General features: G+C 39.6%; 1 protein-coding gene across 1 annotated transcript in view; it reads right to left on the bottom strand.

Annotated features, from left to right (window-relative positions):
• stom (stomatin) overlaps positions 1-24,827 on the bottom strand; it is a 70,985-nt gene that overhangs the window by 12,221 nt on the left and 33,937 nt on the right. Inside the window, exons 4-6 of the mRNA XM_063073471.1 lie at positions 5,140-5,222; positions 4,824-5,027; positions 522-656 (exon numbers count right to left, since the gene is read on the bottom strand). Coding sequence (XP_062929541.1) covers positions 522-656; positions 4,824-5,027; positions 5,140-5,222 — 422 coding nt within the window. The remainder of the gene's footprint in view (positions 1-521; positions 657-4,823; positions 5,028-5,139; positions 5,223-24,827) is intronic.

Consider the following 24,827-nt stretch of genomic DNA (forward strand, 5'->3'; position numbering starts at 1 on the left):
AAGTGAGTCTGTGATAGGCACAAAGTCCAAGAGATTATCACAGCCAATACTCCTTCACCTAACAACTTCAAGTGACAAAAGATCAGCCAACGAAGATTCAAGAGAGTCCCTCAGCAGTCACTACAGATATATGACAGGACTATCACGTAACCTTTCAAAGAAGCTTGTGCTTATCAAAATAGAAATGCTGATTCTGAGAAAACAGGACATCCAAATAGGGTTTCTAATGTAGCAGCAATCAGCTAAGCAAAAGAATTGTCAAACTATATGAATCCCTAGAAAATTAATTGCACAATTTATGTATATATGACTGTTGAAGGAATATATCCTTGATGTGATTTGCTATTCCTGTTATTTTTCTTTATACGGGACTGGTATACACTGCATTAGAATGTACAATTGGGAAGAAATCATTACTTGTCCAAATGCAGCTTAGTAAAATTAGTTAAATTCAGGATCGAAACTTCAGTTATTAGGCCACACAGAATACTTTTAGAACCAGCCAATCTCATTTCTCTTACCTTGGCTCGGGCCTCCCTTGATGCCTCGGCCTCAGCTGCCATCGCTCTCTGTAGTTGGATGGGCAGCTTCACATCTTTGATCTCCACACGCTCAACCTTAATTCCCCATTCATCTGTGGCAACATCGAGGGTTGTCTGAGAGAGAGCATCAAGCAGGAAATTTAATGGTGCACAATCACCAAAGCTGCGCAATTTTTTGTGGGTCTGGAAACGTCAGTCTCTAATAGCACTTAAAGTAGCCAATCCTTCTTTACATCAACACACACAGTGGTTTTCTGCTGCTGTAGCACATCCACTTCGAGGTTTGACATACTGTACATTCAGAGAGGCTCTTCTGCACACCACTCTTGTAACACATGATTATTTGAGTTATTATCGTTTTCCTGTCAACTTGAACTAATCTGGTCATTCTCCTCTGACCATCGTCATTAACAAGTTGTTTTCACACACAGAATTAGCACTTACTAGATGGTTTTCTGCATCAGTCTCCGTGTGGCCTAATTCTGCTCCTATATCTTATGGTCTTGTGCGTGAAAATCCAGAGAGACCAACAGTTTCTGAGATACTCAAAACTATCTGGTCTGGCACCAACAATCATTCCACGATCAAAGTCACTTAGATCATATTCCTTCCCCATTCTGATGTGAACATTTTGACCATACAGTATCTGTTGTTTTTATGCATCAATTTGCTGTCACATGATTGGCTGATTAGATATTTGCATTAACAAGCAAATAAAGTGGTTACAGAATGCAAGTCTCTCAAAGTAAAGACACAACACGAAGTCCTCCCCCATCTTCAAATCTCATTTATACTGAATAGAGAAAATTACCCTAAGGTTCTTTACAGAAGAATTAATGAACATAATTTGACATGGAGCCATTTTCCGTCATTCATGAAATGTCTCTTCCCAAATACCCCTAAAATTCCTTTTGATGATGGAATCCTCAGAGTGCTAAAGGAAATTCAAGACTTTAGACCCAGTGACAAAAGAATGACATTAGGTTAGGGCAGTATCTGTTTTGGAAGGGACTTGTTGATGGTTCCTCTGTATACCTGCTGCACCTGCTTGTTTGATAATTCACTTTATATGTTTAAGTGCTGTTAAAGTCATGCTGCTTTAGTATATTTGTTTTAGATGGTACCTACTGAAGCCATACTGCACCGGTGGAGGGAGTTAATATTTAGGAAAGTGGATGAAATGTATATCAAGCAGGTTACTTTCTTGTGAATGGTGATAAGTATTTTTGGAACTATAGCCTTGCAGGAAATGGGACAGAATTGAACCATACACCTGGCTGGTGACTGGAGATGCCAGAAGTGTTTTGGGGAGTCAAGAAGTGAATCATCAAATGAAAATTGCCCATCCTCTGATCTGCTCTTTGTTCCCAATGCAGGTCCACAGCAAATTGTCACACCATTTCCTTCCCTACCTCATATGGAAGACAGCAACACTGACAGCTTTGAATTATGAGGAGCAGTTCATTATCAGAATCAGGTTTAATATCACTGACTGTCGTGAAATTTGATTTGTGGCAGCAGTATAGTGCATAAAATACTATAAATTACAATAAGATAATAAATAAATTAATTATTGTAAAAAGAGAGCAAAAATAGTGAGGTGGTGTTAATGGGTAGGTATTGGTCCATATAGAAATGTCATGGCAGAGGGGATAGAAGCTGTTCCTAAAACATTGAGTGTGTGCCTTCAGGCTCCTGAACCACCTCCCTTTTGGTTATAATAAGAAGACAGCATGTTCTGGGTGATGGGGATCCTAAATGATAGATGCTGCTTTTTTGAGGCATCACCTTTTGAAGAGTAGGCTCCCTTTTGTTACATATTTTATAGCATATGTCAAAGCAAGACATCCCTAAGGAGCATCTTCAAGAAAGAAAAAGAAACTGATGCACAGACAATAACAACATGTTTGTGGAAGATCAAGAGGTCAAAAGTGGAGGTGCTCAAATGTTCTGAGTGCTATATAGGTAGACAGGGATCAGAGACAGGATGGGATGATGACTAAGGGGGAGAATACTATATTGGATGTCTTGCATCAAAAAGCGCAAGGCATAAGGCATACAGATCTAATCACAGGCAGGAGCTGTGGATGGTTTCCAGGTCACACCTATCGCACGGAACAAAGTACTATCATAATAAGTGTTGCTAGCCATGTTCATCATTTTCTACCTAGGGGCCATGTGGTGAAAGGAAATCTTAGATCAACCAACAAGGTGGATCTCACCTCATTGGATAAAATACACTTTACATCCATTGTACAGAACATTTTGAAAGATTACTCAAATCATTAAAAATCAAGCTGGGGATAAAAGAAAATGGTGAAATAAAATAGCAAGTTTACCTGATAGAGAAAAGGAAAAAGCAACTGAACCACCATGAATAACCCAGTGCATTAATCATGGTAATCACTGGTGGTGTTTGTCACAGCTTACAATAGAATGATCGAAAACTTAAGTAAAGAGGAGACAGATTTCAGAGTGTATAAAATATACAAACTTAGCAATTATTCAACTTTGAAACTATTTTCATAACGTGCCCCTGCCAGATTGGTATTCTGATTCCAATCATTATACTAATAAATACTTGTGTGGCAAGGGTCAAAACTGACGAAAACAAAATATTTGATTTTTCCATTAGCTACCAAGTCCAAACATAGATACAGTAATCAACTCTACTGCATAACAATACTAGCATTACATAAAATGTAGAAATGGTATAGGCTTGACAGTGCTTGCCAATTAACTCTCCAGATAACTTTAGGAGATACACTTGGTTATGTTGAAGGCAGCATGAAAGGGATAGATTCAAACAATGCCTGATGGAATTTAATGTGGGGTACTGAGGAGTCTAGAGGTCATTTTGGATCAAAGAATATGAGGTGAAAAGCTATTACTATGACGGAATTAACTAACTACTCAATCAACGAAGGCATTTCCACAGATACAAAGAGTAACCAACAAACCATCAAAAGGCTGAAAGGGCTATAGCTTAGGGTGACAGAAATGACAGTCTGTGCAAATCCTAACTGCTCAGTACTGATCACCAAACCTAAGGAAAGATGTACTGAGGTTAGAAGAACTATAGGACAGGTTCACCAGAATAACACACAGTTTAAAGGATTAAAACATGTGGGCTTAAAAGGTTAAAATTGAGAGGATAGGTTGGATTAACCTGCCCTAAATTCTCCAGATTAGAAAGTTATAAGGTACTCAAATTAAATGTCTTAAAATGATACTGGGATTGAAAAGATAAATGCAGAGAAAGTTCGTGGTGTGTTTCTAAATGGAACTTTGGAATGAGATCAAATGGAATACCATCTTCCAGATCGGCTGTGAACATGTTCTGTTAAACACAGAACACAGAACAGTGTAGCACACGAACAGGCCCTTCGGCCCACAATGCTATCCAGAACTAAATAAATTAGTAATCAAACGACATAATAAACTAATCCCTTATGCCTAATACAATATCCATATCTTTCCATTTTCCTTACATTCATGTGCTTATCTAAACTTCTCTTAAAAGTCCCGAACGTATCTGCCCCAAGATGAGAATCTGTCATAATCTATTTGTAAGACAAGCTAATGATTTACGTCTTACTCCCCTTTCATTTTATCTCTAAACAGGATCTTGTTGATATGCAGAGTGGGAGGTAGTAGAAGCAGATTTAATTTTACTTAGAGACACATAAAGAGTGAACAGAGGATTAGACAGGCATTATGATTGATACAGACATGGTGAACTGAAGGGCCTGTTCCTGCACAACGCTGTTCTCTGTTCGAAAGGCAATGAGATGACAATCAGCCATAATCTATTTGCAGGAAAAGCTAATGACTCATGCCTTACTCTCCTTCCTTTATTATTTATCTTGCCTGTTGCTCAATATCCTAAACAAAACATTGAATGTTACAAATTCTTCTTAAAATCATCTATTCCCCTTAGCATTTGCTGAGGTCCAAGTTGTTATATTGAGGTATTATGATTGAAACTACTGATATACACATCTGCTAGAAAGCTCTTGAATTTACAATTGGTGATCCCGACTTTAATAAATGTGCCTATTCTGTTAATTCTGGTCAACACTTTTGTTTTTGATATGAGGGCTGAAGGTCAGTGGGGAATGAAGGGAGCACATAAAGTGAGATACAAAGGTGACCAGGATTACAGGAAATGAAGGTTCAAAGATCAGTATTCATCTATTGGCCAGAATGGCCAGTTCTGATGCAAACTCCATGCTACACAAAAACTCTAATGAACTAGCACCAGAAGCCCACAAAACTCACCTGCATATTATGGGCAATCTCCTCCCGGTCTGAGAGAATCTGAGACAGATTCTTTGTTCCAAGTACATTTCTCAAAGTGGTCTGGGCCAAAAGGCGGGTAGCAGAATCTGCATTGGTGATATTTGCAACAGCAAGTATTGCATTCTGGACACGGTAATACACAACTCCATCAACACTGACTGTCACAGAGTCCTTGGTGAGAATCTAAATCCAAGGAAAAAATTTATTTAACAGTGTAGGTAAAATGAGAGAGCATTAAATGAAACATCAATGTTCAAGGAAGTTTTAAATAGCACTGAATTTTTATATGTCCTACCTCTTGAGGTGGAATGTCAAATGAAATAGTTCTCATATCCACTTTAACAAAGGAGTCAGTACATGGCAGGACAAAGAACAAACCTATAGTTAGAGAGAGAGAAAAAAAAAATCACAAAAATAAACAGAGACAAATGGACGTTAATTTTACTTACTCATAATTTATAAACACCAGAGTGTGCAATTACAGCTAAGTGCCACTTTAATTGCATATATATCTCAAATTGTTTTACAAGGTTCACATTTTAATCATTATTTTACTTATTTACATTGAACACTACGCAAATATTACACATCTTTAAAAACGGTGACTTATAATCATATTTCCTACAGGATTCAAGAAAAAAAGTGTTTACATTTCAAAAGGATTGCACACAAAATAAGAAACCCATACATTTCTATTTAAAATTTTTAGGCAGTCAGAAATTCCCATTTCTGATGAAAATAGTCTTTTTACCCCAAAAATCCCTCTTCCTCAATGTTTACATTACATATATACATTACAATATCTTGCAACTCATTATACATTCAATATATACACTATATTAATATTATATTAAAGTCATATAGTGCCTAAAAAGTATTCACTACTCTTGGAAGTTTTCATATTTTATTGTTTTACAACATTGAACACAGTAGATTTAATTCGGCTTTTTTGACACTGATCAACAGAAAGACTCCTTTCTGGTCAAAGTGAAAACAGATCTACAAAGTGAATACCGATCTACAAAGTGATCTAAATTAATTACGTACATAAAACAATTGACTGAATAAGTATATATGACATACCACATCATCACTGATGCAGCCAATTAATTTTAGAAGTCACATAATTAGTTAAATAGAGATCTGTTTTTGGAGAACTGTGCACAGTCAAGAGGTTTCAATTGATTGTAGTAAAAATACACCTGTATCTGGAAGATCCAACTGCTGGTGAGTCAGTATCCTGGCAAAAACTACACCGTGACAACAAAACAACACCCCAAGCAACTCCACAAAATGTTTATTGAAATGCACAAGTCAGGAGAAGGATACAAGAAAATTTACAAGTTACTGAATATCCCTTAGAATACAGTTAAGTCAATCATCAAGAAATGGAAAGAATATGGCACAGCTGTAAATTGCCTAGAGCAGGCTGTCCTCAAAAACTGAGTGACCTTGCAAGAAGGGGACTAGTGAGGGAGGCCACCAAGAGACCTATGACAACTCTGGAAGAGCTACAAGCTTCAGTGGCTGAGATGGGAGAGACTGCACATACAACTACTGTTGCCTGGGTGCTTCACCAGTTGTAGTTTTATGGAAGAGTGGCAAAGAAATTAGTAAGACAACAAAAAACAACAGAATGCTGCCCCAATGGGAAAGATTCCTCTCCCAAAGGCTTTTGCCCCGTATCAGGTCCTAAATGAATTAGTACTTTTCTATAAATTTAATTTTTTTAATAGTTATAAAAACTGATATGTGACATCACCAACCCAACTGAGGTTCAATTATTATTAATTTAATGATGCAAACTCTCAGGGAACATGCAGAGTGAACTAAAATCATGGTAACATAGTGCTTTACAGTACCAGTGACCTGGGTTCAATTCCAGCTGCGGTCTGTAAGGAGTTTGTATGTTCTGCCCATGACCGCATGGGTTTCCTCCCACAGTCCAAAGACGTACTGGTTGGTAGGTTAATTGGCAATTATAAATTGTCCTGGGATTAGGCCAGGGTTAAATTGGAGGATTGCTGGGCGAAGCAACTCAAAGGGACAGAAGGGCCTACTCCGCACTGTAAGTCAATAAATAAATAAAATACTACTGATCTATTCTGCATATACTGGCACTTTATAAATTGATGCAATTAATAACTTTCCCTTGATCTTTCCCCACAGCCTTACAAACACTTCTGTTTCAAGTAATGTATTCGTTAACAAAATCAGAAGATCCGGGAAAAACTCAGCAGCTGTGGAGAGGTACAAAATTAACAGTTTGGCTTGATGACTTCTCAACAGGTGCAACCTCACAGTAAAGGCACAAACAAGCACAAAACTGTTTATGTTTGTTAACTTCAAAAAATTAAACTAATTTAAAGGAAGACCCAGGAGTCCAAAATGTGAGTCTAGCTTCGAGTTTACTTTTAGTGAGGCATGCATGTATCATGTGGTAGTGTGATGATGTATGCAATTCATGTATTTGTACACATAACTCGTAATGATTTAAATGAGCAAGAATGCTTAATCAACTTATACAAGATTACTAAACTAATACTTAAATATTAAATACACCATTACAAACCTCATCGACCCCACTGACCTTCCTGTAACATTGTGGCTCTCTGCAACTTCTAGAAAACTCTGGGATGCTTCATTAAATTTTTAACTGCATCTCCTGCGCATGCTTTCATACAAATATCAGGGCTGCTAAAAAGAGATGTTCTAGTTTCCTTCAACATCTCAAAGACATGCTAATAGGTTAATTGGTGACTGTTTCTTAGTTCTGATCCAGCTACGTAATAGGAGAATCAGGGGAACACATGAATGAAAATAGCTTGTGGGGAAAATAAGGTGGCGGCAGCCCTGGAGAAGGCTCCAGAGGAGGTGTAGGAGAGAACAGAGGCACAAAGGGTGCGCTGGAATCTGTGCTGGCCTCTGAAGGCTGGATCTCTCAGAGTTCACTCCCTGGAAGACAGGTTGGTTGCCTTTGTTTGTGGCTGCGAGAGATGAGGAACTGCTGCGTGCTTGTTCTTGTGGAGACATGGCTCCAGGACAACATCCCATGCATCATCAATTTTCAGGCCACGTCACTCATGGATCTGTGCTAATATTATTTTGTGACTGTATAGGCTATCATAACCATATGTGCTGTGTGTGACTGTTGGTACTGTGTTTTGTACCTTGGCCTGAAGCAAAAGAAGCTGAGGTGTAACCTTGGTATACAAAGGCCAAAGAAAAGAAGGATGGTCACAGATTTTCTCCATGGTAGGAGAATCTAAAAGCATAGGTTTAAACTGAGAAGGGAAAGATTTAAAGTGGACCTGTTGGGCAACTTTGTCACACAGAGGGTGGTGGGTATATTAAATGTTCTGTTGATGAAGCTGTAGAGGCGGGTAAAACTACAACTTTTAAAAGACCTTTGAATAGGTACACGGACAGGAAGGGTTTAGCAAGAGATGCACCAAATACAGGTAAGTGGGACTAGCTGAGGTAGACAATTTGGTCAGCATGAATGAGTTGGGCCCAAGTGCCCGTACTATATAATTCAATGACTCTATTCCTTTCAGTGGACCATTCCATTCAGTTAAGAGTCTTCTCATCCTTTACCCTTTGAAGGGTTGGAGGGAGCGAGGGAGGGAGGTTAGGTGGGGATCTGTAAAGAAAGCCCAATGATAGTATTAAAATACAAATCCTCCTTCATTAAAAAAGGCCTTTTTCATTCAAATTTTATGAACTGGAAGAAATACTAGAGGATAACTCACCAGAACAGTCTTTAAAATCTTGTTCAGAGAACCAAAGGCCTAATTATAAACCTCTGATGGCCAACACTAAATAATACCTCTTTATTATACGCTACAACCAGTCAATGCAATGCCCACCCCAAAAGTAGTACAGCTGGAGATGTTGGTGAAAATCCTTGTATTTACTAATGGAGAATTAAGGTGCACTAGACAAATGAGGGATGAATGGGCAATCGTGATGGGCAGAATAAAAGGTAAGAAACACACCCGACTTCAGATTATTTGAACAGTCTTCAGATCTTCAAATCACCAAAAGAATCAATTCAGAAAATCCCTCAGCACTTTCAAAGCTCTGTCTAGTCATAAAGAAAAGCTTTGTGTTGTGGAAGTTGGTCAAGCAGCCTGAAGGTTTGTGTCTGAGGGCAACTCTGGCCAGTTGCACAGCTTTTGAGTTGACTGTCGTCACAAGACTGAAAAGGGACGAGCTCCAAAGCCCTTGTGTCTGCTGATAGTAGGGGAACAGGGCTGTCTGCCAGCAACCAGCAGAAGATCATTACGTAATGGAATCTGAAACAACCTTATTTGCAACACACTGTAAAGTTTTCCAAAGGGAACTCCTCTACTTACACCCTAATATTCATTAATGTTCACTGTATAACCCCTCTCCAATTTAGATTGTACTTTATGAGACACAGATAACTAGTTTTCCACTCACATTTTATCTTGTGTGTAATTCTATCGTGTATTATCCCCCCATCTTTCCGACCTGTGCAAAAGGTCATGGCAATTCATATGATGAACTACAGAGTTATCACTCAGAGGAATTGATTTTAAAACATCCATTTTGAGAACAGTGGTAAGCACTTCTGATACAGCGAGTGTTATTAATCTTTCACCAATTGTATGAGATTTTCCACACTTTGCTTCATATAACATTTCCAAAATGATAGCAATGAGACCACTATCAATCACAAACAAGAAAAAAATCTGCAGATGCTGAAAATCCAAGCAGCACACACAAAATGCTAGAGGAATTCAGCAGCATCTATGGAAAAGAATATTGTTTTGGGCTGAGACCATTCATCAGGACTGGAAGGAAAGAAGATGAGGAGTCAGAGGTAGAAGGTGGGGAGAGGGGAGGAAGAAACACAAGGCGATAGGTGAAACCGGGAAGGGAGGGGTGAAATGAAGAGCTGAGGTTGATTGGTGAAACAAATACTGGGCTGGAGAAGGGGGAATCTGATAAGAGAGGACAGAAGGCTACGGAAGAAAGAATAAGGGGAGGAGCACCAGAGGAAGGTGATGGGCAGGTAAGGAGATAGGGTCAGAGAGGGAAATGGGAATGGGGAGGGAATGAAGGGGGAGGGGCATTACCAGAAGTTCGAGAAATCGTTGTTCATGCCAACAGGTTGGGGGCTAGCTACCCAGATGGAATACAAGGAGTTGCTCCTCCAACTCAAGTGTGGCCTCATCGTGACAGTAGAGGCACGCAAAGGAACAACAAGACAAAAATGAAGACGATCACAACAGTGAAAATTACATTGACAAGGATTCAGAGTGAATGAATGTTAGTTGGAATAGAGCTGGTGTTCAGCAAGTTACCTTTATACTATTCTAGTTAGTGCAGTTGAGCAATCATGTAAGGTCTCATAATTATAGTGCCCTAGTTTGGGGGCTGCTTACCGTGCCCCCCCCCGCCCCCAAATCTTGAATACATTCCTGCGATTTCCATTTCCCCCATAATGCCCCCTTAGGACATGTAACTATACCCATTGGGAACTACTGCAGTAAGGCAAACCAAAAATGCAATCACAAAGATTCAGACTACTTCCACAACACGGACGGTGGTACGGGTGAAATATTCCTTGAGCGACTGAGAGGAAATTCCACTCATTGTACTATCAGCTGTTCTATCTTTACAATTACATTTGTAAATTCAGTCTCAGTCACACGTGGCAGTGCAGTCTCCAGGCTTGATACAGGGGAGTTACTCAATCAATTACAATCGGACTGGGAATAACATTGACACTAAATTAAATCTACATGAATACTAACCCTTGCAAAAAGACTGGAGGCAACACAGGATCAGCCAGTAACCAGTCATTGTCAGAACAGAATATTTTGAATTACCAATGGTATCTTTCACTTCTTTTTTCCATGAAATTTTAAAATGTATAGAATTTCTGACATATAGGGTTGTATTAAAATAAAGATGTCTAGACAATGGCTAAATCTACTTACAGAATGTCAAGGGAAGAAACCCGATTACCATGGCTTTCCACTTGAGTGCTGTACAGAAAGCATGGTGTGAAATTGGTGTTAACCAATTTCCCCTGGGATCAATAAAGTATGACTATGACTATGTGATGATTATTTATAAATGGAACCATAACAGAACCCAACATTAGTGGAGCTCTCTCTCATTTTTACTATCACACAGTTTCTGAAATATTTTGGAAATGGCAAACCATCTCAACATCACAATCTGATTTCTAACTGATCAAAGATGCCATCAGTTTTAGCTTTGATAGTATCCATTCTACAGAGTCAAACATTTACTCTGATCTTGCTGTTTTAGATTAAATAGGAGACGGTTTGGTTGCAGTTGAATTGAATTTACCATTTAAATTTTTATTTACTCTATCTATACTCATCCTAGTTTTGTTGGCAGCATGATAGCATTGTGATTAGTGCAATGCTATTGCAGCACCAGCGACCCCTGGTTCAATTCCCGCCAGCCTGTAGAAATTGGTATGCTCATCCTGTGAATGCGTGTGGTTCCTCTGGGTCTTTTGTTTTTTTCATCCATCCCAAAGACGTACAGATTAGGGTTGGTAAGTTGCGGGCACTCTATGTTGGTGCCAGAAAAATGACGATACTTGTGGGCTGCCCCCCAATACATCCTTGACTGCGTTGGCTGTTCACACAAACAAAGCATTTTAATGTATGTTTCGATATGCACGTGACAAATAAAACTACCTTTAATTGACACAATGGATAACATCAGCACTCACAGACTGCCAACACCAAGTTATACACCTTCATTATATGCCACAACCAGCTAATGCAATCTCCACCCAAAAGGAGCACAGCTGGAGATCTTGGTGAAAATCCCTGCATTTGCTAATGGAGAATTGAGGTGGACTACACAAATGAGGGATGAATGGGTGATAGTGCTGAACAGAATATAAAGGTAACGAACACATCCTACTTCAAACTATTTGCACAGTCTTCAGATCTTACAATCACAAGTCAGATCAATCTAGAAAACCCCTCAGAACTTTGAGAGTCACGTCCAGTTGTAACGAACAGCTTTGTATTGTGGAAGTTGGTCAAGTAGCCTAAAAGGTTTGCTGTGTCTAAGGGCAACTCTGGCTTGTTACACAATTTTTGATTTGACTGTCATCACTGAGATGGGGCAAGCTCCAAAACCCTGGCGTTAGCTGATAGTAGGGGAACAGGGCCGTCTGCCAGCAACTAGCAGAAAATCATTACATAATGGAATCTGAAACAACCTTATTTGCAACACACTGTAAAATTTTCCAAAGGGAACTCCTCCACTTACACACTCACATTGGATTTAATCTGATAATTGCATGTTCATTGTACAATCCCTCTTCACTTTATTGCACTTTATGAGACACACAGATAACTAGTTTTCCACTCACATTTTATCAGATGCCTAATTTTGTTGTTTTTCCACCTTTCTGACCAGTGCAAAGGTCATGGCAATTCATTTCCTTCTATCTACTCTCTCTTGGTTTTCAGGGTAAATTAATAATTGCCAGAGGTACACGTTTCACACTTGGTTTCATAACATAAATAATAGCTCTCAGTTGGAGGGCCCAGTCCAAATTGGATACTAGGAGACAGTGAAAACAGTAAGGCAAACCAAAATGCAATCACTAAGATTCAGGCTACTTCCACAGCACAGACAGTGGTATGGGTGAAATATCCCTCAAGCGACTGAGCGGTAATTGCACCCATTGTACTTTCTATCAGCTGTTCTATCTGCATAAGTATATTTGCAAAATCAATCTCAGTCACACACGGTAGTACGGTCATCAGACTTGATGCAGGGGAGTTGCCCCATCACTTGCAATCAGGCTGGGAATAACACTAAATTAAACCTATGTGAATGCTAATCTTTGCAAATCAGAAAGACTAGAGGCAACACAGTATTAACCAGTAACCAGTCAATATCAGAACAGGATCCTTTGAATTACCAATAGTATCTTTCACTTTTTTTCTCCAGATGAAATTTTAAAATGTATAGAACTTTGAACACATTGTTGTTGCTCCTTTTCGCAACTTGTGGCATATCAGGTGGCATTTTTTTTCCTGCTGTTTCCGTAGTATTTGACCATTTTTTAATGAAACGAAGTTGCCAGGTCAATGCTCGACCTTGCATAGCAGGGAAGTGCTAAGTCTGGTGCTGATGTCACTACACCACCAGCCATATTTCTAACATGCAGGTTTGTAAAAAAATAAAGATGCCTCGTCAATGGCTAAACTTACTTAGAGAACGTCAAGGGAAGAAATGTCGATAGGCCGAATGGCCTATTTCCTGCTCCTATATCTTATGATTACCATGGCTTTCCACTTCAGTGCTGTACAGAGAGCTTGGTGGGATGATTATTTATAGATGGGACCAAATCTGATTCAACATCAGTGGGGCTCTCTCTCAATTTTGCCATTAAACAGTTTCTGGAGTATTTTGGAAATGGCAAGCTATCTCAACAGCACAATTTGATTTCTAAGCTATCAGTTTTAGCTTTGATAATATCCGTTCTACAGAGGTTTACTCAAAGGTTTATACTGACCTTGTCGCTTTAGATTAAACAGGAGATGGTTTGCAGTTGAATTTAATTTATCATTTCAATTTTACTTACAGTATCTATACTCAGCCTGATTTTGTCTGCAGCACAGTACCATAGTGGTTAGCGTAATGCTATTGCAGCACTAGTGACCCCGGTGCAATTCCTACTGCTGTCTGTAGGATTTGGTATGTTCGCTCTGTGACCACGTGGGTTTCCTTTGGGTCCTTTGGTCTCCTCGCACATCCCAAAGATATACAGGTTAGAGTAATAAGTTGTAGACATTCTATGTTGGCGCCATAAACATGGTAACACTTGTGGGCTGTCACCTCCCCGCCACCCCCAGCACATCCTCGACGATGCTGGCTGTTGAAGCAAACAAAGCATTTTACTGTATGTTTCGATGTGCACGTGACAAATAAAGCTAACCTTTAACTGACACAATGGATAACATCAGCACCCAAAATCAACAGTGAGCACAAGATACGGGAATTGCATAGGAAAACATTGCAAGAGCCTTTAAGAGACAAGATTACTCAAGGGATGTCAGTATTGCTTGTGGAAATTTACCAACAGCTGAGGGAGGAAACGCTCTAGGCAGGTGTTTAACAGAACACTAAAGCACAGAAACAGGCACGTTAGCCCATCAAGTCCATGCCTAACTATTTCTTTTGCCTATTTCCATCTACCAGCACCTGAATCATAGCCTTCCATATCCTTCCCATTCATGTACCTATTCAAACTTCTCTTAAATATTGCAATTGAACTCACAACTACCATTTTAGCTAGCAGCTTATTCCACATTCGCACCAGCCTCTGAGTGGTTTCCACCAAAATATTTCACTTTTCATCCTAACTTATGACCTCTAGTTCTAGTCTCACCTAATCTCAGTGGAAAAAGCCTGCATGCACTTACCCCTATCTATACTCACAATTTTGTACGAAATCTTCTCATTCTCCTGTGTTCCAGGAAATAAAGACCTAACTTATTCAGCCTTTCCCTATAACTCAGGTCCTCAAATCCCAGCAACATCATTGTATAGGTCCAGTACAGGAAATAAAATGAAGTAGAATCAATGGACAATCATTTATACAGTGTACTTCTGGCCTCATTCACATGACCTGGATAACTTTATTCCACTGGAATGTTTCTGAAGCGCTCACCAAGTAGGGAATATGGGAGAAGAACAGTGCACAGATGGCAATATGATCATGACCAAATGGAAAAAGGAAAGGTACGTCACATCCAGAGTTTCTCCAGATAGCGGACGATTTCTCTCCACGCCTCTCTGACGTAGTGGGGAACTGCGTACAAAGCAAGTTACAGCAGCCATTGCCTTCTGCCGGGTGAGTTTCCAAAGAGATCACCAGCTCGTAACCCAGCATGGATGGAAAGCGTGCAGGGGAGCCGGCTGGATTTGAACTCGGGACCTTACGTCCCGAAGTCCGACGCTGATGCCACTACACCACCAGCCTGGTCCATGACCAAATAAATGATTGAAAATGGTCAAAGACACCAGGAACAAATTTGCTTTTCTTGTTTGTAATGCCATGGGGTTCCACTTTAATAATGTAGAACATTACAGTACAGGTCCTTCAGCCCAATGTTGTCCCAACCTTTTAATCTACTCTAAGATTAATCTAACCCTTCTCCCTGACATACCCTTTCATTTTTCTATCATCCATGTCCCTATCTAAGAGTTTCCGAAATACCCCTAATACATCTGCCTCCACTACCATCCCCAGCAGGATGTTCCATGCACCACCACTACCACTCAGTGTAAAGAACTTACCTCTGACATCCGCCCTCCCCCCATTCACTTCTCCAATCTCCTTAAAGTTATGTCCCCTTGTATTAGCCATTTCTGTCCTGGGAAAGTCAGTGACTATCCACTGATATACCATTTTACATAGATCATGTTTGAGACAGTGAGGGGTTGTTCCATAACCAATTCTCTTCACTTCTCGACAAGAAGGATGCAAGGATAAACAGAGAGGAGATGCATATTGGCTATTTAATTCAGGAACCCTCATCGTTTAGCAATTCAGCTGATATTTAACGATCACAGTGAGCCTCTGACCTTGTTGACTAACCACATTAGCCATGTGGTCATAAACACTCGAACTGTAAATCCACAAAAGCACTGGCCAAAGTTGCCAGCTTGACAGAACTTTGACAGGCACGCTTGTTCCCGGCTGTGGCCCACGTCCCAATCGGAGACACAGAGAACATTACTGAATATTGGGAAGGCAACAGTTGTGTGCCCCGGAAAGACCTACTCATTTCAAAGAAGTAAAACAGTCGACACAGCACTATCTTTACAAAAGCAATCTGAGAAGTGTCATGATTAGCACTTGGAACCTGGCTGACCTGCCTCTCCCAACATCACTGTCTAAGTATAGCAGAATCTCACCATAGCTCAAACAACTAGTAGTGTTACTCTAGGTCTTAAATTCAACCAGATGTTTACTCTGCATGTAGCACCATTTCTTTTGTATACCATTTTCAGTCTTTCAGTGCTTCCCCAAAAACAGCCTCTCCTCAATAGTGTCTGATTATACTTCTTGCTGCCTTAGTAAAGCAATCAGCATACTCAAATATCACACCCCCACCTTAAACATTCTCTCTTTTCCTCCTCTCCCATCAAAGAGCTTGAAAGCATATACCACCAAGCTTAAGGACAGCTTCTATCCACTGTTATCAGACTCCTGAATGGACCTCTTGTGCAATAAGATGGACTCTTGGCCTCACAATTTACCTTGCACTTTATCATTTACCTGCACTGCACTCTTTTTAGTCGGTTTTACACTTCATTCTGCATTGTTATTTTTACTTTTTTTTAGCTCAATGCACTGTGTAATGACTTGATCTGTATGAACAATATGCAAGACAAGCTTTTTACTGGTACATGTGACAATAACAAACCAATACCCTACTCATCTCAATTCCTCACCTTTCACTTTGCTTCTGGTCCCAAAATCTCCAGCTCCAGAGTTAAATGCCAGTTCCTTTTTCACTTGCACGAGTTTCAACAACACAAGGTATTCTGCAGATGCTGGAAATCCAGAGCAACACACACAAAACACTGGAGAAAAGGAATGAAGAGTCAACGATTCGGGCCAAGACCCTTCATCAGGACTCTAATGAGCAAGTGGTGATGAATGGTCTTGGCCCAAAATATCGACTCTGTTCTTTTCATAGATGCTGCCTGACCTGCTGAGTTCTTCCAGCATTTTGCGTGCGTTGCATGGGTTTCAATAGTCGACAGGGGCAGCAATACTTGCAGAACTCAAAACTGTTGGCCACAGACACATGACTTGAGAACAATGTTTCAGTGGGCTTCTAGGTACAATTACATCTTGCAGCCTTTGCCCCAAATCCAAGGATTAGATGAATGAAAACATCCGGTGTATTCCTGGATGTTGCTGAAAGTCATCAATCTAGATACTGTTTTTAACTTCTTATCTGCCATGTGCCCCTAGCATCTGACAGAGACAACAGGAGCAGGGCACTCCTGCTGGTCTCTCTCATCCTGTGTAAACTTTAAAACATCCAGAATCCTAACTGCATTAATTCTCGTCAATTCGTATTCCCACATGAACCTGCACGATTATAAACACAAGAGATTCTGCAGATGCTGGAAACTTTGAGCAACACACAAAATGCTGGAGGAACTCAGCATGTCAGGTAGCATCTATAGATGGGCATAAACAGTCAAAGTTTTGGGCTGAGAACCTTTAGTCCTGGTGAAGGGTTAAAATGTCAACTGTTTATTACCCTCAATAGATGATAACTGACCTGCTGAGTTCCTCCAGCAGATTGTGTGTGTTGTAGACTATATTGCCTCCCAGTGACACCTTCCTCAGTATTTCTAAATCATTCATTTTATCACACTCCAGGATATTTGCCTTCCTCTATGATTTGCTTTCTGTACATTCCCCAATTTAAATCTTCTGCTGTTGGGAAACTAACCTTTAGTAGTCAAAGTCCTAAAAGCTTGGAATTCCTTCATAAACCTCTCCATCTCCCTTTTCTCCTTTTTAGCATCCATTAAAACCAACCTCAACCTCAAGATCAAGCTTTCTCCTAATGTGCTGATCTTGGTTTTAACTTTGTTTGCTAATATTGTTTTGTCACTTTAAAAGGCACCATGTGAATGGAAGCAGCTGTTGTTAAAAGATTACGCAGGGGAGAAAAACGCAGGAAGATCATCGGTAATCTGTGAGTCACAATGTCAATTAGTAACTAATGAGGTGGCGCAGGGATCAGAGCCTTGTACTCAGTTATTTAAGATCTATATTGATGACTACATTGCCAATAAGGGGACGCTGTGTATGACAGCTAAATTCACTGATGGTGCAAGAATAAGAGAGATAGCAAATCATGACATGGAATCAATGAGTCTGCAAAGAGGTGTGGATAGGTTAAATAATTGGGAAAGAAGATGACAGATGAAACATGAGGAGGAACAATTAAAACTTTTTTTGTTTTAAACAGAATGAGACTACAAAATGTTGTAGAACAAAGGGATCAGACATTCTAATATCTGTAACACAAAAAAATGGCATTCAGGAAGAGCAAGTAATTAACCTTTGAATTGATTACTGCATGGAGCACAGCAGACAGAGTATCACTTCACAGCACCAGCGATCTGGGTTTGGTTCCCGCCACTGTCCGTAAGGAGTTTGTATATTCTCCCTGTGACAGTGTGGGTTTCCTCACATTCCAAAGATGTACAGTTTCAGGTTATCAAGTTGTGGGTGTGTAACTCTGGTGTTGGAAGCATGGCGACACTTGCAGGCTGCCACCAGTACATATTCAGACTGTGTTGGCTATAGACACAAAAGCACATTTCACAGTATGTTTCAATGTACATGTGACAAATAAATTTGATCTTTAATGGAACGTTTGAGTTTTATTGCAAAGATGTAGAATACAGAAGTTGGGGCATTTTGATGCAACTTTACAATGTGATGCTGATACTGAGCCCCGAGTTCTGAGAACAGATTTGGATTCCAAATTTAAGATGACATGCGCCTGCATTGAACGCAGTACAAATAATGTTCACTAGATTCATTAGTGGATGAAGGGGTTGCTGCATGAAAGAAGGTTGAGAACATTGTCTTATATTCATTGGAGATTGAAAGAATAACAACTAACCTTACTAAAATCTATCTTTCTTGTGGGGGATTGAGAAAGTGGATTTTTTCTCATAGTGGGGGCATCTTGAAGTAGATTGTATAAGCTTCATAATAAGGAGTGAACTTTTTCCCAATAGGAACCAAGAAAGTTTCTTCCCTTGGGACGTGATCCTTTGGAATTCTTTACTCCAGAGAGTCATGGAGGTAGAGCTATCGAATATATTTAAAATACAAGGAAGTTGAGGATTATAGATCTGCCATGACGTACAGAATGGTGGAGTCGGCTCCAAAGGGCTGACTGGTCTACTGCTTCTCCTGCACATACTCTTGTATCACTCAGCCCTTCATTACCATAAAGAGGAGGGAAACAGGATGTTGCACAACCTAGACACAATCTTTTTGCCTCCACAGTTGCAGTTTGATTTCCCAAGTTCTTCTAGCAGTTTACCTTCTTTGAATTCCTTTAATGACATTTCACATTGCATTAATCTTGCTTTATCTAACTCAGTATTCCAAAGTAGATCATTAACAACTTGCTGGAGTATACGAAGATAAAGCACTAAAAATTTGGAAATACTATCTAAATAGATTTAACTACCAAATGAATCAGGTGTAGTTATCCATTGCAGGTTCATATGAGTTACAGGCAATTTTGGAAACATTCAATGTTAACAGTAGGAAACAGAAGAAAGTGATTATCAGACTACCAACAATGACTAAATGTACTACCATAAGTGAGATCTGGAAAATGGGCAGGGGTGGGATTTGCCTATGGAGTATGAAGCATATCAAAAATAGGGGAAAGGCCATTTAGATATTAAACAAGGAGATTTTTCTTCACTTAATGAAGAAAATCTTTGGAATTCTCTTCTCCCACTTCTCCTGCCTCTCCTTGAAGATTGCGGAGGCTCAGTTATGATTGTTTTCAAAACAGACATGAACAGCTTTCAGGATATTAAAAAAAAGCTAAAGGATATGGGGACAGAGCAGGAAGAATGTTTAGTATTTTTAAAATACTTTGGTTAAAAATGCAAGCTGTATTACTTATAATAACATAGTATAAAGCTCGATTTTAATGGAAAGTCAAAATACTGTAGATAGCAATTCCTAGAAACCAACCTGTGTTTGAATGGCCTATCTCTCCCTCAATGCTGTCGAAGTATGGTACCGATGTTCTGGGTCTGCAGCTTGGGGATTGGACTGCAGTTCTTGGTTGCTCATTTTTTTCTGCTGCTATTTTGGGTGACTTTGAATCAGAGTGGCTTCCATGGTTTTCTTTTGTTTTGTGGCTGAGGGGAAGACGAATCCCAGGGTTGTATACTGCATACATACTTTGATAACAAATGCACTCTGAACTTCTAAAACCCCTTTAAAGTCTTTATTGAAAAAGGGCTTCAAGGACAAACCAGGGAACTACAGGCCAATGTATCTAACATTAGTGGTGTGAATGTTGCAGGAGGGCATTGTGAGAGACAGATTTTAATCTGTATTTGGAAAGGCAAGGACTGATTAGGAATGTTTGCAATAGCATTGCACGTACAAATTGTGTCTATCAAATCCCTGTATGGTTTGCAAAGATGACCAAGAATACTGATCAGGGCAGGGTACATGGATTTAGCAAGACTTTGACAAGTTTTACATGGCAGGCTGGTCCAAAAGGTTAGATCACATGAAATTCAGGATAAGCCAGCCAATTGGATACATAATTGGTTTGGTTATAGGAATCAAGGGCTGTACTGAAGAGTTGTTTTTCAGACTGAAAACCTGTGACCAAAGATGTGCCTCAGGGTTCAGTACTGGGTTCCCTGTTGTTTGCCATATATTTCAACAATTTTGATGTAAGTAAGTAGCATGATTAGAAGTTTGTGGATGACACCAAAACTGGTTACATATTGGACATGGTATAGTTGGGACATTATGTTACCGTTGTTTAGGATGTTGTGAGTCTGCATTTGGAGCATAGTGTGCAGCTCTGGTTGTCATAGCTTAGGAAGGATATGATTAAGCTAGAGGGTGTAGAAAAGTCAACAATATTGCCAGAAGTGGAAAACTTCAGTTATAAGGATAAACTGGAACTGTTTTACCTGGATCATAGGAGTCTGAGGGGTGACGTTTTAGATGTTTACAATGAGCACAGAATGTGGATGGTCTCAGCCTTTTTTCCTATGGTGCAGAAGGCATAAAATTTCCTTGGCAGGGAAAAGATTCAAAGAGGACCCAAGGGGCAGGTTTTTCCCCATGAAGGATGGTGAGTATATGTAACAAGCAGTTAGAGAAAGCAGTGGAGGCTGGTATAATTGCAATGCTCATGACACTTAGATAGATACTTGGATAGGAAAGGTTTAGAGGAGTATAGGCCAAATGCATTTAAATAGGACTAGATCTGCTGGACACTTTGGACAGTATGGCTCTTATGACTCTGTTTAATTTGAAGTTGAGTTATTTCTTTCAGATGTTCATTGAATCATCCTGTGCTATTAAGAAAGAGAAAGTTTTCTGGGAGTTAAGCCTAAGCTATTCAGCACAGTATCTACAAGATTGAGGGCATGGCACAGGCTGGGAACAAGTTTTAATTCAGCAGTGAATTACAATGAGCAGTCTATCACAGTGGGATATACACTCAGTGGCCACTTTATTAGGCACAGGAGTGGAATGCGGTGTGGTCTTCTGCTGTTGTTGCCTACTCACTTCAAGGCTTCAAGGTTGAATGTATTGTGCATTCAGAGATGCTCTTCTGCACACCACTGTTGTAACACATGGTTATCTGAGATACTGTTGCCTTCCTGTCTGCTTGAATCAGTCTGGCCATTATCCTCTGACCTCTCTCATTAACAAGGTGTTTTTGCCATTCACTGGATGCTTTTTTTTTTGTTTCTTGCACCATTCTCTGTAAAGTCTAGAGACTGTTGTGCATGAAAATTTCAGGAGATCAGCATTTTCTGAGATACTCAAACCACCCAGTCTGGCACCAACAAACACTCCCCAGTCAAGGTCACTTAGATCACATTCTGATGCTTGGTCTGAACAACATCTGAACCTCTTGACCAAGTCTGCATGTTATTAAGCATTGAGTTGTTGCTGCATGATTGGCTGATTAGATATTTGCATTAACGAGCAATAAAGCGGCCACTGAGTGTATTTCGTTCACTACTTCCCTCAAGCTCACTATCCATTACTCCCTTTCAAAACAATGTCTGTGAACTGGAAAATCCCATGTAATTAGTTGATTCACAGGCTGAACAGTAATTCTTTGCCCAGCCACCCTGGTGTAAAAGGGTTTGCCTGGAGAAAGCAAGGCATAGAGTCACCCATGTGAGGGTCCAGGTTCATGTGAGCTGGTTGAAGACCAGGACTTGTTTTTCACTTCAGGTTCACATATTTGGTTGCAAGTCTGAACTTGTTTGCTCACTACATAACACTGCACAGCAAGTGGCAGCAGCATCACCCAGAGTTAAAAATAACCACAACAGCTGGTGCCATGTCACTCTGGGAGCCTACAGAATGATAAAGAAACTTCATAGTGCAATAGATAGGTTACGGACTTAAAACTCCATCAAAAAGAAGAGCAAGCTGTATACCTTCCCTATTTAGGTTTAACAAATGAATTTTGGTAAAGCATCACAAGATAATCCCATAGAGTGATACAAACATATGAACTGGGATCAGGAAGCTGTCACTCAGGCCCTTGAGACCCCTACCATTTAATAAGGATTATTTATGGTTCTGTAAATTCCACTCTGCATTCCTGTCTGCCAGAGCTAAACTTTCACCAGCTTGTTTATCAATTATCTATCCATATCTCTCTTAAAGAAAATTAATTTGCTACTTCTACCAACCTTTGACAGGTTATTGGGTTTAGTCGCGTCTTCAAAATCAATTTACCGTTTTAGGGCCAATGTTTGACAAGGATCCAGTGAGAATGGACTTGATTTAATAAAGTACTTTTCCAAACATCTAAGACATATTTTAACGAAGGGAGTACTTTAACTGGTAAATGTAGGAAATAATAAAGCAGCAGTAACAGACTGTATGAGTGGCAAAGAGTTAGGGATTGGGAACAGCAGGTTTGCAACAAAAATTGTTGCCACAGCTAGTGACGGAAAATTCCATTGCCCAAGCAAATGTTCTCTCTGACCAGGGTTAATCACATTACAACAGTTGTTTCAACATGTAGTACGAAATTCAAACATTAGTACTGTAAATTGCAGAATTCTTAGATCCTAAACTGCTAAACTAGAAGATACATTGCTGTGCTCAAACATCAGAGCAAGGGCCCATGGACGCCTAGGATAATGGTAGAGGTCCATGGCATTAAAAAAAAGGTTGGGGACCCCTGCTACAGATTCTGAATAATGGGACTGGTCATATTCAGCTCAAAATTTATATACCCTTAACTGTAAAGGTCCATCTATGTCAAAGAAATGGGAAGATTCCATTCACAATGCACAAACACGTTGTTCTTAATCTCACCCTGATGCAAGACCGATTGTGCAGTTAATAATAAACAACACTTAATTCCATCCACGGGAAAGGCACCAATTTTAAGTTGAAAATGTTGGACTAGCTGCTCATAATTGCCTTAACCTGTTCCTATCTAGCGAAAAGAAACAAAAGATCCATCTGTAAAATAAAGGTATTTTGTTAATCTGTGCGTGAATGTTTATCTGGTTTAGAAAACTGGAACAATTTTCATATTTATTAATCTGGTTTCACACATAAGACAGGTATTTCATGGTTAGATGGTGGTTGGAAATATGAAGTCACAGTTCCAATTGAGACAAATACCACATCCTGCCCCTGTACTACTCTCCCTCAGGCTGGCTGAGCACAGAAGACAGACATAATCTCTCACAACATTCAACAATGTATAAATGGACAATGCCCAGTAAGAGATGTCTAGTTTAAAATTCTCACCCCTTACAGTATCCCACAGCAGTCTAATTTGTTCCAACCCTACAACTCAGAGTTATCTGTACTTCCTCAGTTCTGGCTACTTGCTCAATCCTGCATTTAAATTGCTTCACTAAACGTTGCCAAGGTCCTCAACTTTGGAATTACCACATAATCCTGTCTCTTTAACCAAAATTAGTTCTTTAATCAAGCCTTTGGCTAACTTCCTTGTATCTCTTTATTTGACCTGATATAAAATTGTTTATTTAGATGTTTCCTATAGTGGGGGAGTCTAGAACCAGTGGGCAGTCTCAGAAAAGAGGGACGAACATTTAGAAAAGAGATGAGGTCATGTGGTCTTATTTAAGTTTATGATGCTTCAGCTTTTTAAAATATTATGTTAAAGGTTCTAAGTAAGTACAAATGGTTGTGGTTGAGGACTTGTAATTATTGGGAAATCATGTTTTGCAGCTTGATTTACTCAATTCCATCACCTAGTTTGAGGCTGGAAGACAGACGAACTTCTATATACACTAAATTGGGTCTCAATAATGGAAACAACAGGAATTCTGCAGATGCTGGAAATTCAAGCAACACACATCAAATAATGGAGTGGGGTGCAACATGACAGGGAAGATAGGAAGGGAAAAGATGTGGAAGGAGAAAGGGTGGGACGTGAGCTCACACTTCAGTTCATTGCTGCAGCAGTAATTAGAAATTACTTTCTTCATTTCAAAGCAAGAGATTTGTGTACCAGGGAAAGAGGGGATTGTAGCTTTTCTACTTCAGGTACGACTGGGCCATTCTACATTTAGGTTTCCAATGATAAAATGAGAGCTCTGGCAGACCAGAGAGAACTCTCTGTACAGTACTCTCTCTGGTCTGCCATAAATCAGGTAAGCTGTAACTCAAGTAAGTCACCCATCCTAAATTAGCAGCCAGAAACAAAATGCACCAGTCATTATACTAATTGAAAACAATCTTTCATTTAGATCTCCTAATTTAATGGGTATGCAACTGCAGGGTAAGTGACCCGAATTAAATTGAAGTGCTGAATATCCATGCACGTTGAATCTGCCAAGTCTCCTCCTGCCACAGTGGGCAAGTTCACATGTCCCAACATCATGTTCCATTTCCTAGATAGTTGCCTCTTAACTCACCTATATTCGTTGTAGCCTCTTCTACAGCTTATTTTTCTTTGCCTCAACAAGAAATTTAGAAACCATACCAGTGGTGCCTGCATCCACATTACTTACAATATACTGTGAAAGGAAGCAGCCTTGGCATCAATTCTTTTTACTGTTAATATTGCCAGTATGAAATAAAACCTGTATGCAATTGCACTATATAAATATTTTCCGTGAAATAAAGAATTTTAATATAAAAAATAGATAAAAGAAAGC

The sequence above is a fragment of the Mobula hypostoma genome, chromosome 21 (assembly GCF_963921235.1).
Source record: "Mobula hypostoma chromosome 21, sMobHyp1.1, whole genome shotgun sequence".
Classification (NCBI taxonomy): Eukaryota; Metazoa; Chordata; class Chondrichthyes; order Myliobatiformes; family Myliobatidae; genus Mobula; species Mobula hypostoma.